This window comes from Lycorma delicatula, chromosome 1 (assembly GCF_047948215.1).
Source record: "Lycorma delicatula isolate Av1 chromosome 1, ASM4794821v1, whole genome shotgun sequence".
NCBI classification, from domain to species: domain Eukaryota; kingdom Metazoa; phylum Arthropoda; class Insecta; order Hemiptera; family Fulgoridae; genus Lycorma; species Lycorma delicatula.
In genome coordinates this window covers 365,164,921-365,184,653 of record NC_134455.1, presented here as the reverse complement: position 1 = coordinate 365,184,653, position 19,733 = coordinate 365,164,921, and the positions used below count along the sequence as shown (strand labels likewise).

General features: G+C 30.8%; 1 protein-coding gene across 1 annotated transcript in view; it reads left to right on the top strand.

Annotated features, from left to right (window-relative positions):
• PolrMT (mitochondrial RNA polymerase) overlaps positions 1–19,733 on the top strand; it is a 106,150-nt gene that overhangs the window by 50,647 nt on the left and 35,770 nt on the right. The window contains exons 13-18 of the mRNA XM_075353653.1: positions 4,026–4,112; positions 4,860–4,988; positions 6,014–6,134; positions 11,675–11,896; positions 12,912–13,073; positions 18,832–18,945. Of these exons, the coding sequence (XP_075209768.1) occupies positions 4,026–4,112; positions 4,860–4,988; positions 6,014–6,134; positions 11,675–11,896; positions 12,912–13,073; positions 18,832–18,945 (835 nt within the window). The remainder of the gene's footprint in view (positions 1–4,025; positions 4,113–4,859; positions 4,989–6,013; positions 6,135–11,674; positions 11,897–12,911; positions 13,074–18,831; positions 18,946–19,733) is intronic.

Sequence of the window (19,733 nt, the reverse complement as noted above, 5' to 3'; positions counted from 1 at the left end):
TAGTATTTAGCAAGTATAGGTTAATTTAAAAGTACACCAATAACTATGTTTCTACATTACACTGTTTATCGTTTGGTTAATTATGAATTATGTCGGACTCTGAAGAAGAAATGTCTTTTAACACCAATCTATATTAAAAAAAGGCAGAACTTATGACTAATTACCTATTTCAACAGAAATGTATTGTTTAATATATTTTTTGAAAAATTAAAAAAAATATTCTGTAAACAATTATTCTATTATTGATTTTTTTTCTTTTGCTTGGTATTGCCACATAAGCTTGAAAAGCTTGTGATTGGGATATAAAAATGGAATTTTGTAGCAAATGTATGCAATTTAAATCAATAATTTCAATATTTAATCAGCTGTAGAAAAAAATCATTATAGGCTCATTCCGTTGTATACTATTGTATTTTTTTCACTGCTTTTTTCCTTTGTGTTGTTGGAGATATTTTAAAAGCCACATTATAACGTTTAATTACCAGTACACAGCGTTACTTTAATAGATTTTTTTACATCAACTGTTAATCTGAGCATGCAACAGATTAAGCAAGAAACATTTACCTGGAATCAGCAGGTTTGATGTTTCATTGGCCTCTACTGATTTTCAGTATATCTATAAAATGTATGTGATGAGACATAGTATGAAATCAGATATTAAAATATTTTAATAATAAGAAAAATAAATAAAGATAAATAGTTATAGTATAAATAAATGTAGTAAAAAGAAATTCTTAAATCAGCAGAAGCGAACTTAGGCGGAATAAAGAGAACTGGTAGAAAACCTTGGGTTTCAGACGATATATTGCAGCTGATGGATGAACGTAGAAAATATAAGAATGCTAGTGATGAAGAAAGTAAAAGGAACTATCGGCAATTAAGAAATGCTATAAACAGGAAGTGCAAACTGGCGAAAGAAGAGTGGATTAAAGAAAAGTGTTCAGAAGTGGAAAGAGAAATGAACATTGGTAAAATAGACGGAGCATACAGGAAAGTTAAGGAAAATTTTGGGGTACATAAATTAAAATCTAATAATGTGTTAAACAAAGATGGTACACCTATATATAATACGAAAGGTAAAGTCGATAGATGGGTGGAATATATTGAAGAGTTATACGGAGGAAATGAATTAGAAAATGGTTTTATAGAGGAAGAAGAGGAAGTTGAGGAGGATGAAATGGGAGAAACAATACTGAGATCTGAATTTAAGAGAGCATTAAAAGATTTAAATGGCAGGAAGGCTCCTGGAATAGACGGAATACCTGTAGAATTACTGCGCAGTGCAGGGGAGGAGGCGATTGATAGATTATACAAACTGGTGTGTAATATTTATGAAAAAGGGGAATTTCCGTCAGACTTCAAAAAAAGTGTTATAGTAATGATACCAAAGAAATCAGGGGCAGATAAATGTGAAGAATACAGAACAATTAGTTTAACTAGTCATGCATCAAAAATCTTAACTAGAATTCTATACAGAAGAATTGAGAGGAGAGTGGAGGAAGTGTTAGGAGAAGACCAATTTGGTTTCAGGAAAAGTATAGGGACACGGGAAGCAATTTTAGGCCTCAGATTAATAGTAGAAGGAAGATTACAGAAAAACAAACCAACATACTTGGCGTTTATAGACCTAGAAAAGGCATTCGATAACGTAGACTGGAATAAAATGTTCAGCATTTTAAAAAAATTAGGGTTCAAATACAGAGATAGAAGAACAATTGCTAACATGTACAGGAACCAAACAGCAACAGTAGCAATTGAAGAACATAAGAAAGAAGCCATAATAAGAAAGGGAGTCCGACAAGGATGTTCTCTATCTCCGTTACTTTTTAATCTTTACATGGAACTAGCAGTTAATGATGTTAAAGAACAATTTAGATTCGGAGTAACAGTACAAGGTGAAAAGATAAAGATGCTACGATTTGCTGATGATATAGTAATTCTAGCCGAGAATAAAAAGGATTTAGAAGAAACAATGAACGGCATAGATGAAGTCCTACGCAAGAACTATCGCATGAAAATAAACAAGAACAAAACAAAAGTAATGAAATGTAGTAGAAATAACAAAGATGGACCACTGAATGTGAAAATAGGAGGAGAAAAGATTATGGAGGTAGAAGAATTTTGTTATTTGGGAAGTAGAATTACTAAAGATGGACGAAGCAGGAGCGATATAAAATGCCGAATAGCACAAGCTAAACGAGCCTTCAGTAAGAAATATAAGTTGTTTACATCAAAAATTAATTTAAATGTCAGGAAAAGATTTTTGAAAGTGTATGTTTGGAGTGTCGCTTTATATGGAAGTGAAACTTGGACAATCGGAGTATCTGAGAAGAAAAGGTTAGAAGCTTTTGAAATGTGGTGCTATAGGAGAATGTTAAAAATCAGGTGGGTGGATAAAGTGACAAATGAGGAGGTATTGCGGCAAATAGATGAAGAAAGAAGCATTTGGAAAAATATAGTTAAAAGAAGAGACAGACTTATAGGCCACATACTAAGGCATCCTGGAATAGTCGCTTTAATTTTGGAAGGACAGGTAGAAGGGAAAAATTGTGTAGGCAGGCCACGTTTGGAATATGTAAAACAAATTGTTAGGGATGTAGGATGTAGAGGGTATACTGAAATGAAACGACTAGCACTAGATAGGGAATCTTGGAGGGCTGCATCAAACCAGTCAAGTGACTGAAGACAAAAAAAAAAAAAAAAAAAAAAAAAATAAATGAACAGATATCAAGACTGGGAGAATATGCACATTGTAAAATCAATTCAAAGAACATTTCTGTGAATAAATTCTTACATCACTTAAACTCTTAGTTGCGGTTTGATGTAATTGTTATGTTTATCATCATCATTTGAAAAACTGTTCATTGCAATCTTCAATTTCTAATCTTGCAAGTAGTGCTTTACATATATCTGGTTGACCTCAGGAATTCAAAAATCCATAGCTGGATTAACAGAGCTCTGCCAATTCTTTCTATCCTGAACCAACCCGCAGTCACTACGCTAGACTTCTTACAAATCAAACGTAATATTATCTCCCCAACGTCATGCGAGTCTACCCAAAGGTCTCATTCTATTGGATCTTGTAATGAAAACCCAGGAAGCTAATCTTTCATTTTCTATTCACATGATACATCCTGCCCTGCACAATCTATGACTTTTAATCATTCTAATTATATTTGAACTTGAATAAACCATATGCAGCTCAAGTTGTGGTGCTTCCTCCATTGCCCAGTATGTTCATCAGATACAAGACTGAATACGTTTCTCAGAATTTTATTTATTACTTAGCATGATGCCAATAAATATTAGTGACACCAAGAAGAATTATCATGGAACTTTTCTGTTGATATGGAGACAACTTGAATGAACTCTTATCAAGGATCAATCAAATCAACATAGCACGCAAAGCATGTTAAAACACATCTCTCTCACTCTCTCTTTCAGCCAACTTTGACTATGTTTGAAATCGTACATCCTTGAAACTCCTAATTTTATATTGGAAACAGCTTATTGGTGAAAAACTTTGTACTACAAAGCATTGTCATACATAATGAGTTTTTGAGCTTGCTTACTTATCAGGAATTAGGTTAAAAATCAATGGAGAAGTTTTGATCAGCCTGCCACCAACAGACAGACAAGAAAATTGAGTAAAAGAAAGTATATAAAAGAATACCACATTTAATGATAAAAATGACCTCATACTTAGTTATCAATGTTGTGTTAAGTGTACTTTATCCGTTTTGTACTTAAACAAGCAATTTTTTTTTTTTAATTACAAATGTATGTAATCTCAACCAAACTTGAAGAAAAGGAAAACTGGCTTTATAAAGGAAAAAATTGTTTATGATGAAATAATAAAAAAGGATGAGTTTCTTATCAGGCTTTATTTACCATGTTTATAAAAAATATATGTAAGTAATTATAGCAGGCAGTATATGCTGTATTTGTACAACCTACACTTAGTTCTACAAAAATTCAACTTGTGTATTTTCTTTTAATTAATTTTGATTTTTTTTTAATTTCAGACAATTGTTACCAGCATTTTATACAATTTTTCGCCACCAAAATAGTAGAAGTGTTGAAGAAATTAAACCTCATCCTGTTTTGTCAAAGTAATTTATTATGGTTATAAAATTATCATATTTTACTGTTAATTATATATTGAGGATTACTTTTATAACTGTTACTAGCAGACTCGGCAATGTTTCACTATTGCTAGATTTGAGTATATATATAGATTAAATGAACACAATTGAAAGTTTGATAAAACATTAACAAAACGAACATTACGGAACTTCATAAAATTTAACCTTTTCCCCTTTCCTTTCTAGCATTTTCCCCATTTATCTTTCCCTGTTTTCTTTTTCCCTTTCCCCTTGTCTTTTTTCACCTTTCTCTAATATGTCAAATGGATTACAAACACATTTATGTAATCAAGGAAGTCATCAGGACTGAATAAAGGTAATATAAATGAATTAGGTAGTTCTATAATGAGAAATATGTAAATTAAGCTTTAATATTTATCCTTAATTAAAATATTAGAAAAAATACATAAATTTTTCTTCAGATGCAGAATGTACACGTATACAGGGTGACCTGTATACGTGTACATTCTGCATCTGAAGATGCAGAATGTACACAGATAGTGCACAGATAGGTAGTAGGTGGTGACTGACAGAAATAATCATCTCGACATTAAAAAAATTATATTGGTGTGGCAATTTTTTTTAATCTTAAGCTATTTTTTTTTAATGTATTTATCTGTTAGTGATTGTTAAGACTATTAATTATTAATTACAATTGTATACTTGTATTAGATTAACAGATTTTATGCAGTATTTGCCATTTTTATTTTTCAGACTGTTTCGTGCCACAGAGCCGGAAGAATTGATGTTTGATGTGAATTTTGTTCCAATGGCTTGCCCTCCACTTCCTTGGACTTCACCTGATAGTGGTGGTTACCTTATTGTAAAAACAGATTTTCTAAGGCCAGTTAAATATCTATATTCAATTAATCGTTTATAAAATTTATGATGAGTTAATCTAAATTGAGTTAAACATTTGTATTGTTCTAATGTAATAGGAAAGTAATTGGTATAGTTTTTATGAAAAATTGGGCTATAAAATGCCATGTGCCAGGGATGGGTGTTGTAGATATTAACTGACACACAAGAAAAAAGTCTTGCTGCAACACATGAATTTTTGTAGAATTACAAAAATAAAGGTAATGAATTATGTAATCGCATTGTTATCAGAGATGAAACCTGGATTTCTTATTTGAACATTGAGACAAAGCGGCGGTCAGTGAGATGGCAACTTTCATCATCTCTACTAAAGAAGTTCAAACAAGAACATTTGATAAGGAAAGCTTATGGCTACTGTTTTTTTTTTGGGACAAGGAGGGTGTCTTGCGGTTGAATTAAGGAATTGCTAAACTACTGTGAATGCCGATAGGTATTGTGAAACGTTAAAATAAATCTTAGAAGAGTTATACAAAACAAATGATATAGGATGATATCCAGCAGGATTTTATTTTTGCATGACAGTCTGCCACACCTGGAAAATCAGACTATGGGGCAACTGGAAACATTTTGTTGGAAAATTTTCAATCGTCCACTCTTTTACCCCTACTTACATTTTTTCAGGTGATTATTTTCTTTTTCTTCACCTTCAATGATGACAAATTGAAAAATGGCGTGGCAAATAGATTAATTGGATGGTTTAAGTCGCCGGTGGTGAAATTTGTTGTAGGGGGAATGAAGAAACTAGTGAAATGCTGTGAAAAATATGTTGTAGTTAAAGGCACTGTGAAGAAAAGTACCAAATAAATGTAGTCTTTATATATAAATAATTAAGTTAGTGTATATTTTTCAGTTTTGTTTTAAAACAGATCTTATTTTAAAAACTGCTCATATAACAGGGGTTGCATTGTGTCTAGTAGGGTATTTCTTTGGTGATTTGTATTTTTACATTAATTAGTGTAGGTAATATTTTATTGTGTTTATTTCAACAGATTACCTAGTCAAGCATTTCAGCAACGAGAAAGAATTGAAAAAGTGCCTCTTCCTCAATTGTATCCTTTATTTGATTCACTCAACCAGTTAGGATGTGTTCCATGGAAGGTTAACAGTAAGGTAATACTTTTTTCAAATAATTAATTTGTCTTTTTGGAAATATGTGCTGGACACTTTATATCTCTTTCCCGCTTTGTGTGTGTGTTGCGTGTATTCATTCTTTTAAAAGAAAAACAAATTCATGCATTTGTACTACTCAGAACGACTGAATCTCATGTAGATATGCCTCATTTCAGGAGTTTTCCTTACATATGTATTGCCAGACTTTTAAGTATTTCATATTAAAATAAAATAAATATTTACAATTATTATTAGTAAATTATGCAATATTCTTTGTCTAATTTGGAAGAAGTAGCTATTCAGGTCATTGTTTTTAATAATTGTATTAGTACATTATATTTAAAAGATTTTAACTCTCCACCAGCATAAAATATTAATTTTGATAAATGTGTGATGGTATTGAGTAAATATGTTATATTCTAAAAATAATTGTCAAGAGATATTAATGTTACTTGAAAAAAACATTTGGTGAAACTGTATTCACAAGATAATGGTGACGTGTGTATTTCTATCAATCTGATGTTAGCAGTGTCTAGTCATGTACCATGACCAATGATGAAAATATAACAGTTTTAACTAATAGAAAAAAATATGTTGAGGAAAAGAGTCTGAGAAGTTTTATTGTAGTAGCAGTGGGAAGTTACAGCTCTTCATTTATTAGCTGAAAATGCATCACATTTGTTGATACATTGTTCCTAAAAATTACATGCAGTTCAGAAAGAAACAAGTGATTGTGTTTCTATTCTATTGATGAGATAGCTATTTTATTGATAAAGTTCAGAAGGTATTTTGATAAGACAGAGCCTTTTCAATATAATTAATCAAGATAAAAATTTTCCTTATGTCTAAAATCAGAAACATCATGTACACTCTTATTATCCAACAGCAGATATGCATCTGCTGAAAGGATGATATGTTTGTTTTTTGTAATTAAGATCGTTTATAATCGTGGAAATATAAGAGTTGGGTATATGTACAATCAATCAAGTAAATTCATCTATACATAAACTGAAATTTAAGTTTTTGTGCTAAGTGTCAAGCAATACAATTATTGGCTTAGGTTTGCAGTTTACACAGTAATAGAGTGTATTTGATTTATGATTTAATTTTGCATAGAAATAATTGTCGTCTGAATTCAAATGAACTTTCTAATTGTTTTTGTGAGTTTCTTGTTAAAATGATATTTTGATTAATATGTTACGACAATTCTTGATAAATATGATACTAATTTAATAGAAAGCTGTAATTTTGAATTTTTGTGTAAAATCGTTTACCACATATAAAAAATTGTTCTGATAAAATTGCTGCTGATGAAGAAAAAAATCTTTATGCCCATTTTTGTTGAATTTATTACTTTAAAAAAATGATCTTGCTGTATTGATTCTGATCATGAGAGAAAAAATTTGTTTTTAACGCTTGTATCACTGAAAACAACTATGAAATTTGTTGAGGGCAAGGATAAAAGTTCATAATTTCAAATACATTAACAATGAATTTTACAAAATTCCTTTATCAGTTTGGAAATTACATACATAAACAGTGAATAACTGTGTTTTCAAATGGTATTCTGCAAGTGTAAACCATAAGTCTCTTGTTGTTTAAATGACTTCTTGAGAAAAATAATGTAAAACAGAACAGCCTTTCATTTGGTACATAATATTTTTTTTTCTGTTTCTTATTAAGTTGTAATGTTTTAAATCCAGGTCTTATGGTTTTTGTTAGCCAGGCTATACATCAGGTGAACTATGTTATCCAGTTCATTTATGGCCAGACTGTAAATGAGTTCCAAAACAGTCTGGGCATATGATTATTCTTCTAGACCCTTCAAAACTAATTGATTACCTGACAGATGATAGATACTTCCATTCATGGGATTCTTTTAGTAGCTCTCTTGTGCGTGATCATATATAATAGCATGTTTAAGATTGTAATTAGAAAGTATAGATAAAAGAGAAAAAGGTACGTGGGATATTTCTCGGTCCTTTCAAGTTAAGAATTGTCATGTTGAAAAAGAAATTAAAATTGTTTTCTCTTCGTGTATCTTCAGATCTATAATTGCCATTTTTGTTTTTGGAAACTGCTTTGTATTCTCTATATCGATAACCCTACATGATTATTTAATTTTTTTTAAACACATCAGTTTGAGGTACTAAAATTTGTTTTTATGTTAATTTCATAAACAAGATGTAGCAGGTTGAACATTTCCTTCTCTGTTGCTATTGGAGAAAAACTTATTGCTTCATTAATTTCAGAAGGTACCTTAACCAGTGTGTATGATAAGAGCAATACGTTATTCTAGTTTTCAATCTTCAATCCAACCAAAAAATTTCCTACAGGCTCTAAAAGCCATTTTTGATTAGAATCAGCATGCCTGTTCTAAGTCATTGTATGATTGAGATGTTAGAATATAGATATTTTACTTCCGTGAAAGGACTTTTATATGTTTCCTTGAGAAAATGGTCCTCATGGATAACCCTCACTTCATAGTTAATATAATAATAACAGCTTTAATTTACTCTTAAACTCTTAAGAGTTCAAGTTTAAACTCTTAAACTCAAGTTCATCACCTGGTTTCCACAACAATAGCTCACACTGAATTTTATCAAGAGTATCATTATGCCTCTAAATTGAGATCACTACATAAGCTTCCCCCCTCCTCTCTCTTTGTGTGTGTGTCCATTTGCATGCATGAATATAACTAATATGATATCTCAATCACTATTGGCGCAACTGAGATTTTATTAAATCTATTTTTTCAAAATAGATTAAACAAAATAGAAGAAACAATGAACGGCATAGATGAAGTCCTACGCAAGAACTATCGCATGAAAATAAACAAGAACAAAACAAAAGTAATGAAATGTAGTAGAAATAACAAAGATGGACCACTGAATGTGAAAATAGGAGGAGAAAAGATTATGGAGGTAGAAGAATTTTGTTATTTGGGAAGTAGAATTACTAAAGATGGACGAAGCAGGAGCGATATAAAATGCCGAATAGCACAAGCTAAACGAGCCTTCAGTAAGAAATATAATTTGTTTACATCAAAAATTAATTTAAATGTCAGGAAAAGATTTTTGAAAGTGTATGTTTGGAGTGTCGCTTTATTTGGAAGTGAAACTTGGACGATCGGAGTATCTGAGAAGAAAAGATTAGAAGCTTTTGAAATGTGGTGCTATAGGAGAATGTTAAAAATCAGATGGGTGGATAAAGTGACAAATGAAGAGGTATTGCGGCAAATAGATGAAGAAAGAAGCATTTGGAAAAATTTAGTTAAAAGAAGAGACAGACTTATAGGCCACATACTAAGGCATCCTGGAATAGTCGCTTTAATATTGGAAGGACAGGTAGAAGGGAAAAATAGTGTAGGCAGGCCACGTTTGGAATATGTAAAACAAATTGTTAGGGATGTAGGATGTAGAGGGTATACTGAAATGAAACGACTAGGACTAGATAGGGAATCTTGGAGAGCTGCATCAAACCAGTCAAATGACTGAAGACAAAAAAAATTTTTTTCAAAAAAGCTAAAAAGTAGTATATCTATTATCCTTAAAATTAGTTTGCTAAAGTTGTACTATTGGCTGTTGTATTTTCCAAAAATATGTCAGCACGTACAGGGTTTGAAAGTTCTTATTATTAAGGATTGTAAACATTTCCGAATGGTTGTCACTGTTTTTTTTTAATTTCTCTTTAAGCCAACGTTAATGTGGTTACGTTTTATTAAATTTATGACAAAAAATGAAGATCACATTTTAAAATAAAGATAATCTATCTTTAAACTTTTGTGTTCAGCTCTTTAATATTTTTCATTAAAAAAAAAAAAAAAAATTGTTAATGATTACTAATAAATAAAACAATATTAATTACAGTGACTTAGGTAATTATTTTATTTGACGACTATATTCATTCTTTTAAAAAGTAAAAAAAAAAATGATCATATTTAGTTCAAAATATCCTGTTTTTTGGTAATTTAATTATTACTATTAGATTGAGCAATCTTTTAAGATTAGAAAGGTAAGTAAGGAGAGTTCAGAAAATTCAATACTTGTCACATTGATTTTCATAAAAACTAAAAAAATTCTCCATGCTGGGAATTTTTGCATAAGAAAGTTCAGCATGCTGTATTAAAGTGTTTTCCATTTGCTCTACTACAGTGAATTTCATATTTGATAAGTGTGTATTTTATCAGGGTTGTGTCTGATATGCCTCTCTGTTTATCCTAGATTTTAATATGAAAGCAGTAAGACTATTAGGTCTCTTAAAATTAAGTCGTGGTTTTCCAAGACTTAAGTACTGCTTTTATTATAAATATCATTAGAAACTTTCTCCAGTTTTAGCCATACAGTATTCTAAACCTATAGTATGTAATTTAAGTTTCTTTCCATTATTCAGTTTGTATACATAACAATTACTGAAGTGGTTGCTGCATTCTTTCAGGAATCATTCCTTCTCTCTAGGTAACAAACCAATTATATATTGTAATTACAGAGCACTTGTTGTCTGGCTACCTGCATATCAGAAACTTACAAATTCCCACACTGATAAATCTCATGATTCTGAAAGGGAGAAATTATTATTACAGAAGTAAGCAGTGTCTAAAAAAAATAATGAAAAAAGTTCAAGTGATAGTGTTAGGTATTGTACCAGTATTTTAATTATAACAATTTTTAAAAATTTTATGCATTAAACCATTAAACAGAGGATTTATTATTTATTCCTTTTGTTGGAGTCAGTATTGTGCTCCTTCAAAGTTGTTCATTCTTGTCATAAAGATTTTTTTAAACTTTATGAGGAAGCCACAATTTTTTATCATGAATATCTGTTGATTTTGTTTTAAAGAAGGAATGCATTTTCAATTAAGGTTGACCATTATTTTTTGTTTAGTCAATTTAACTTATCTTTGCATTGTCATATTTCTTTTAGGGTAAATAATATTTTTTTGAACTTGAATTACAACCATAATAAACATATAAATGTTCTAATTTATTCTGTTTTGTAAAATTTGTTTGACAGAATTTATCATGGTGATTTCTGAATTAGCAAAGATTACTCTAAAATTATTTTTTTGATAAATTTTAAGTGACAGTGAATGCTGAGGTTACTAATTTTACAACCAAGTACTAAAGTTATTTCAAATGTTTAAATATAGAAAATTTAATGATTGACACGTGTCAATTTTTTACATGATCTTGGCTGTTGGCATTTCATTTGTAGTATATTATTCCCTGAAACATTCCAGGTATGATAGGATGTAGGGGATAGAGTTTACTTTCTTAGTCAGGACCCAAGTAGTATTTTATTTAATAGTTATTATTTACTGTGTAATTAATTTAAATGCAAAAAACACAATATTATGCAATTGATATAGAAACACTTATGTTTTCTATTTTAATTGATATAGAAAACATAATAACTAATATAGTAAAAATATTTTTATTCTTTATAGAGAAGTAACGGTAATGTTTACATCCTGTTAAATTTATTTTTGTTGTTCATTTCATATAAATGGCTTTTTATTTTGTTGTTTATTTACTTTTAAGGTTTTGGATATAATGATTGAAGTATTTAATAATGGAGGTTCATCGAAATTGGAAGTTCCTGAGCCACCTTCTTCTTTGCAGATGCCTGAGCCGATCACACGTGATATGACTAGGGAAGAACGCATACAGGCACATAAAAAGAGAATAACAGTTCGTAGAAGAAAGGCTGAAATGTACAGCTTATGGTGCGATGCACTATACAGGCTTTCTCTTGCCAATTATGTGAGTGTTGATAAAAGTTTTCTTGAATTGTTACACATCATCTTGAGTATGATTTTTAAATAATCTTTTGAAATTATTTTCTAATCAACAGAAACCCTCTTTTTTAAAACATAAGCAGATTTTTTAGTTTGGCAATGTTGAGATAAAACATTACAAAGACTACTGGCTATTTGTTACTTTATTTCCTTGCCGTGTATCCTGTGAATAAAACATAGCCTTATTAATTTTTTTATACTGAAACCAATAAATGTTTCATGGTTCAATCGAACTGTTCACTGTCTACTTGAATACTTCTATAAGTGGGGACGAGTAAGTATTTTTTTTAGAGAATCGCAAGCTTCCCTAAGGAACTTGTTCCAATATGTACCATATTTACTCCTATAAGACACACACCCTATAAATAATGGTTTAGTTTTTGAAGAAAAAAGTTAAAATCATTTCATAAAAGGGATCAAGTCAGATCCAAATTTTTCACATAAAACTATGATATTTTTTGCAGTTGTGTCTCAAATCTGCTTCCTGTATCCACTCAACCAAACTGTGAAAATCATTATTGTTTATGTTTTAAAATTCTATAGAATATAAAAGAGACAGCTCCAGGAAAGTTTTGCAGTTTTACATTTTAAAAATTTATATGCACTTTTGTATAGTGTAAATGTATATATACTACTTTTATTTATCTCATAATAATGGAAAAATAAATGATATATTCTCTGTAGTAAATTACAAATTCGAAGAGGCCAATTCGAATTAATAGTAAATTAATGAATGTGAAAAATAATTAACTTTATTGCAAGAAAGAAAACTTTTTTAATTGAAAGAAAACTGCCTATAATTTTTTTGAAAATATGTTGTGCGATTATTGATAGTAATTTGGGAAATATAAGAAAAAAAGTGTCGTTTTTTATAGTCTGTTATATAATGTTTTTATATTCTACTAATTATAATTCTTTATATATACGTTGCTTTATCGCTTTTATAAAAAAATACTTATGTTTATCTATGTTGGTTGCAGTTTCGAGATGGTATTTTTTGGTTACCTCATAATATGGATTTCAGAGGACGTGTGTATCCTTGTCCACCACATCTGAATCATTTAGGTTCAGATTTGGCTCGATCTTTGTTATGCTTTGCCAAAGGGAAACCTCTCGGGGAAACAGGATTAGATTGGTTAAAGGTAATTATAAACAGAAATTGTATCTTAGAATTTAGATTAAATATATTAACATTTCTAGACATACTAAAAAAGAAAATGTAAAGAAAACTATGATATAATTAGAATAAATAATTCAGTAGAATAAATAATTTTTTTTTTTGTCTTTAGTTATTTGACTGGTTTGATGCAGCTCTTCAAGATTCCTTATCTAGTGCTAGTCGTTTCATTTCGGTATACCCTCTACATCCTACATCCTGAACAATTTGTTTTACATATTCTAAACGTGGCCTACCTACACAATTTTTTCCTTCTACCTGTCCTTCCAATGTTAAAGTGACTATTCCAGGATGCCTTAATATGTGGCCTATAAGTCTGTCTCTTCTTTTAACTATATTTTTCCAAATGCCTCTTTCTTCATCTATTTGCCGCAATACCTCTTCATTTGTCACTTTATCCACCCATCTGATGTTTAACATTCTCCTATAGCACCGCATTTCAAAAGCTTCTAATCTTTTCTTCTCAGATACTCCGATCGTCCAAGTTTCACTTCCATATAAAGCGACACTCCAAACATATACTTATATCGCTCCTGCTTCGTCCATCTTTAGTAATTCTACATCCCAAATAACAAAATTCTTCTACCTCCATAATCTTTTCTCCTCCTATTTTCACATTCAGTGGTCCATCTTTGTTATTTCTACTACATTTCATTACTTTTGTTTTGTTCTTGTTTATTTTCATACTATAGTTCTTACGTAGGACTTCATCTATGCCGTTCATTGTTTCTTCTAAATCCTTTTTACTCTCGGCTAGAATTACTATATCATCAGCAAATCGTAGCATCTTTATCGTTTCACCTTGTACTGTTACTCCGAATCTAAATTGTTTAACATCATTAACAGCTAGTTCCATGTAAAAATTAAAAAGTAACGGGGATAGGGAAGTAAAACTAATTGTTTTGCATTCTTCACATTTACTTGCTCCTGCTTTCTTTGGTATCATGACTGTAACACTTTTTTTGAAGTCTGACGGAACTTCCCCTTTTTCATAAATATTACACACTAGTTTGTATAATCTATCAATTGCTTCCTCACCTGCACTGCGCAGTAATTCTACAGCTCCGTCTATTCCAGGAGCCTTTCTGCCATTCAAATCTTTCAATGCTCTCTTAAGTTCAGATCTCAGTATTCTTTCTCCACTTTCATCCTCTTCGACTTCCTCTTCTTCCTCTGTAACACCATTTTCTAATTCATTTCTCTTCAATATATTCCACCCACCTATGGACTTTACCTTTCTATTATAAATCGGTGTACCATCTTTGTTTAACACATTATTGGATTTTAATTTGTGTACCCCAAAATTTTCCTTAATTTCCCTGTATGCCCCGTCTATTTTATCAATGTTCATTTCTCTTTCCACTTCTTAACACTTTTCTCTAATCCACTCTTCTTTCGCTAGTTTGCACTTCCTGTTTATAGTATTTCTTAATTGTCGATAGTTTCTTTTACTTTCTTCATCACTAGGATTCTTATATTTTCTACGTTCATACATCAGCTGCAATATATCGTCTGAAACCCAAGGTTTTGTACCAGCTCTCTTTGTTCCGCCTAAGTTCACTTCTGCTGATTTAACAATTTCCTTTTTAACATTCTTCCATTCCTCTTCTACATTTTCAACCTTATCTCTTTTTTACTCAGACTTCTTGCGATGTCCTCCTCAAAAATCTTCTTTACTCTTAGGAAGAGGAAGATAAAACCTTCCTCTTCCTAAAGCTTCTTTAAATTCCACCGAGTCATCTGACACTTTTCTTCAGGTTTTTAAACCCCAATCTACATTTCATTATCACTAAATTATGGTCGCTATCAATGTCTGCTCCAGGGTAAGTTTTGCAGTTGACGAGTTGATTTCTAAATCTTTTCTTAACCATGATATAATCTATCTGATACCTTGCAGTATCGCCTGGCTTTTTCCAAGTGTATATTCTTCTATTATGATTTTTAAACTGGGTGTTGGCAATTACTAAATTATACTTCGTGCAAAACTCTATAAGTTAGTCCCCTCTTTCATTCCTTTTGCCCAGCCCGTATTCACCCACTATATTTCCTTCCTTGCCTTTCCAATGCTTGCATTCCAATCTCCAACTATTATTAAATTTTCATCTCCTTTTATGTGTTTAATTGCTTCATCAATTTCTTCATATACACACTCTACCTCATCATCATCATGAGCGCTTGTAGGCATATAGACGTTAACAATCATTGTCGGTTTAGGTTTTGATTTTATCCTTAATACAATGATTCTATCGCTATGCATTTTGAAATACTCTACTCTCTTTCCTATCCTCTTGTTCATTATGAAACCTACTCCTGCCTGCCCATTATTTGAAGCTGAGTTAATTATTCTAAAATCACCTGACAAAAAGTCGTTTTCCTCTCCCCACCAAACCTCACTAATTCCTACCACATCTACATTTATCCTATCCATTTCCCTCTTTAAATTTTCTGACCTACCAACCTTTATTAAACTTCTAACATTCCACGCTCAGACTCGTAGAATGTTATTTGTTAATTTTCCTAGTAGTCCCCACCCGGAGATCCAAACGGGGGACTAGTTTACCTCCGGAATATTTTACCAAGGAAGGTGCCTCCATCATTGCTATATGAAAATGCAGAGAGCTACATTTTCTTGGAAAAAAAAGCAACTGTTGATTTCCATTGCTTTCAGCTGTGCAGTACTCAGAGGACTGAGTGATGTTGATATGGCCGTTTAAGTCATTATGACTTACGCCCTTAACAACTACTGAAAGAGTTGATGCCCTCTTTGAGGAATCATTCCTTAGTCTGGCTCTCAACAGATACCTCTCCAATAAGGTTGCACCTTCGATCCAGCTACTCTGTATCACTGAGCACTCAAGCCCCCTCACCAGCGGCAAGGTCTCATGATTCATAGGGAAGAATTTATATTTAATAATAAATTTTATTATCTAGTGTTTGTACTGATAATCCAATCCACAGGTTAGAAATTTAGTGTCATTAATTTGTAAATACAATTGTAAGAATCATTTATTCAAAAACATTATTTTATTATTGACATATTACTGCTTTATTATTGTCGTTGTATGCAATGAAATTATAAACAATAAATGTGACATAATTAGAAAAACAAAACATTTATAATGATTAAATTTACAGAAAGAAAATAAATCTTATCTTTGGATAAGAGATTATCCAGAAGGTAAGTTTCAAAGGGCTATTAAAAAATATGGATAACATAATCAAGAATAATGTTTATTGCTCTTAGAAGTACAAATCTTGCTCTACTTTTCTACATAGTTCCTACCATTCTTAAAGTACATTATAGTGGAGCACCAGAAGTTGTATCCCATTGTTATAGAATGATACCATCTTTTACATATTAACCACTTTTTTTACTGTCATCGTTGTGGAACTCTTGGCAGATTTTGAGACATAAGATCAGGTAATGTTCACTTGGTGCTTTGTCCAAACTGTATATGGGATGATTAAACTGTTGCCAGCTGAAGATCTTGATGTGGCAGTGTGTGAATGAGTGTTGTCATGATTCAACACAATACCCTGGATAAGTAAGCCACATCACTTGTTCTGAATCATAAGTGGAATTTTCCAGTCTGGTAATTGACATCACTATTACTGTTGATTGTATAGCTTTGAGGCAAGAATTTGAGAAGCATTATTCCTTTTTTTATCCCTAAACACTGTACATCAAATCTGAACATTTTGTTTTTCTGGGTGATGAAGCATGTCACTATTCTATAAATTGTTGTTATGTTTCAGGCATTACATCATGATGTTCATGTCTCATTTCCAGTAACTACATAGCTCAAGAAGTTGTCATGGTATTCTTAGTACTGAATCAAAAATTCAAAAGTGCAGTCTGTTTCATTCTATGATTTTCCATAGGAATTTTAGTCACAAACCCACACACAGTTTCCAATAATTCAATCTTTGACACAATTTTGTATAGAAGTGAATGTAAAATTTCTGGAAAGTGAACAGAAAGAGATGTGATTGTAAATCGCCAGTTCTGTTTAATTTTGTAATCAATTGCACAACCAAATTGGTAATCAAAAATGATCCGCCTCCTTTGTTTGTTATCATTCATGTTATCGTATCTTTCATTCACAACCATTTCTATACCATAGAATCACTTATATTTTTTGTATAAACACTGCAAAATCTGAAGGCGATTTTCATTCAGTTTACTATTCCTTGGATTGAAGAAATTGATCATAGAATGAATCTCACATGCTGTGCGTCAATTTCTTAAATATTATTAATGGATACTAAGAAGGATAAAAACTTAACAACCAATTAAGAATGGTGTCAATCCTTTTGTAACATATCAGGTGACTCAGTACACATGTGTAAAATCATAATTGTAGTGCTGCAATGACAATATTGAATATACGCATATATTTACAAATAAAAAAAAGTAAAAACAAAACATTTGTAAACAATATATTTATATCATTGAAAACTATTTAATAACATTACTAACAAATTAAATAAAATTCATAAATTTAATAACTATGAGGAATTTAAAAAAATGGAATTAAAAGAAATATGTAAAATTAAATATGTAAACATATATAAACATATTTACTGATTTCCATGGTAGTGTGGTTGCTTCTCAGCTTTTTCCTTCTTACAATTCCAGCAACATTTTGATCATCCCTTGCTGTAGGGGTTAGTCATATCAAAAATTGTTTCAGACAAAAGTTTTGGGTAATGTCTAGAGGAATTAACCACTTTAAACTGATTCGATACTGTTACTATTAAGGGAGGTATAATTTTTTTGTCTTCGAAACCCCACTTTTTCATATCATTTCACATTTTTTTCATATCACATTTCATATTTTCATCAACAGTTGATGAAAATGGTTGGTGATATCAAAAAACTTTACTTAGATAAGTTTTAGGCCCTTATCCAAAAAATAGTAGGAACTTTAAACAAATTTAATATTTTACCTATAAGAAAGTTATACCGATGTTTTGTTTTTTCAAAAAATTCCCCCCATTTCCACCCTCATGGTCCAATTTTTCTCATTAACGAACTTGACCGAGATTTTGGGTTGCTATATTTTATGTATCAATTTGAAAGCGATTGGCACAAAATTATGGCAGTTATCGTGTCTACAAGAAAGTGAAATATATATATATATATATATATAAACTTTTGAACTGACGTGGTTTTGGAGTCTGCGAAGATATGTCAGAATTTTCCGGAAGTCAAATCATGGTACTTATTACAATAGGTAACTTTCTTATGAAATCTACCTAAAATCAGTTTTAAATGGTATGAAAGTTACTGATGTATCAAACACTGGACAGAAGGGCAGGTATGTTCTTATTGAAATGAAAAGGCTACTGTACAGGTGACGTAATTATTTATGTGATCTGTAATTGTTATAAGCTTGTACCTGGTGAATTAAAGGAAAATACTCCCATCAACCAGAGTACATGCTATGGTAATTTCAAATCAAGTTTGAATGAAGTTTGAGGTTGGTTTGAATGATATAAACAACAACATTAGGTAAAAAGTGCGGTAAAGCACAGGAAGCTGGGAGTACAAATGAAGAGGCTGCTGAAATTGACAGAAGAAAGAATTTTAAAGTTTATAAAACATAAGGAGGTAGCCTTTTGATAAGTAATTCATTCTAAAAGTGTGTTAATTTATTCTTAAGTATTTAAGTGTTTTTTTTCTTTGGTTTATTATTCTATAAATTTTTTATTTATTGCAGATCCATTTAATCAATCTTACTGGTGTAAAAAAGAGAAATTCTGTAATTGATAGGCTTTTATACGCTAATGAGATTATGGATGATATCATTGACTCTGCTGAAAAACCATTAACAGTAAGGAATAAAAAAATTATTTTCTTTAAGTATTTTTCTATAAAATTAAATTAGATATTACAAAATTCTGAAATTCATAAATCTGTTACAGTATTTTATTTTTGATAAATTATGTTACAGTTATGTATTAGGACATTAATCCATATGGTTAAGAGAATAATCACTATTTATTGAAAACAGTCTCTTATTGTTAAAGTTATTTTTTACCGATCAGAATTTCCCATTGCAAACTTAATCTGTTTACTGCTATGCTGATACATGTGGGAGCATTGGTACTACATCAAGCTACATCTGTACTGGTGTGGTTTAAGATATTTGTTTTGAATGATCCTGGCTGGAGCTCGCATGTTTGGAATACTTAATGTTATATTTTGGCAGTCAGAATAGTTTGTTGCTATAGTGCAGTTAATTTCTATTTTTTTTGTATTTTAGATTATATTTGTTTTTCTTATAGCTATTTTGGTTCTTTTATATTATCCTCCCTCCAATAATAATTTTTCCAGTTCAACTTATTTAAAGAAAACAATGTAACAATTGAATTTTCATAACTTTACTTATAGATCTATAACTCTATAACTAAGATGTGTCTGGCCAATAGGGTGCAGTGTTATCAAGAATCATTTAAAATAGGTTGCAGAAATCTTTTAGAACTTTTCACGCTTTTTATCTTGTCACACAATTAGTTGTCAACCACAGTTTTTCATGTCAAATTTAGTTTTCATTAATCCCCACAGTCTTTCAACAGTTTACCTGTAAGCCTATGTTATGGGATTATGAAATGTTCTGAA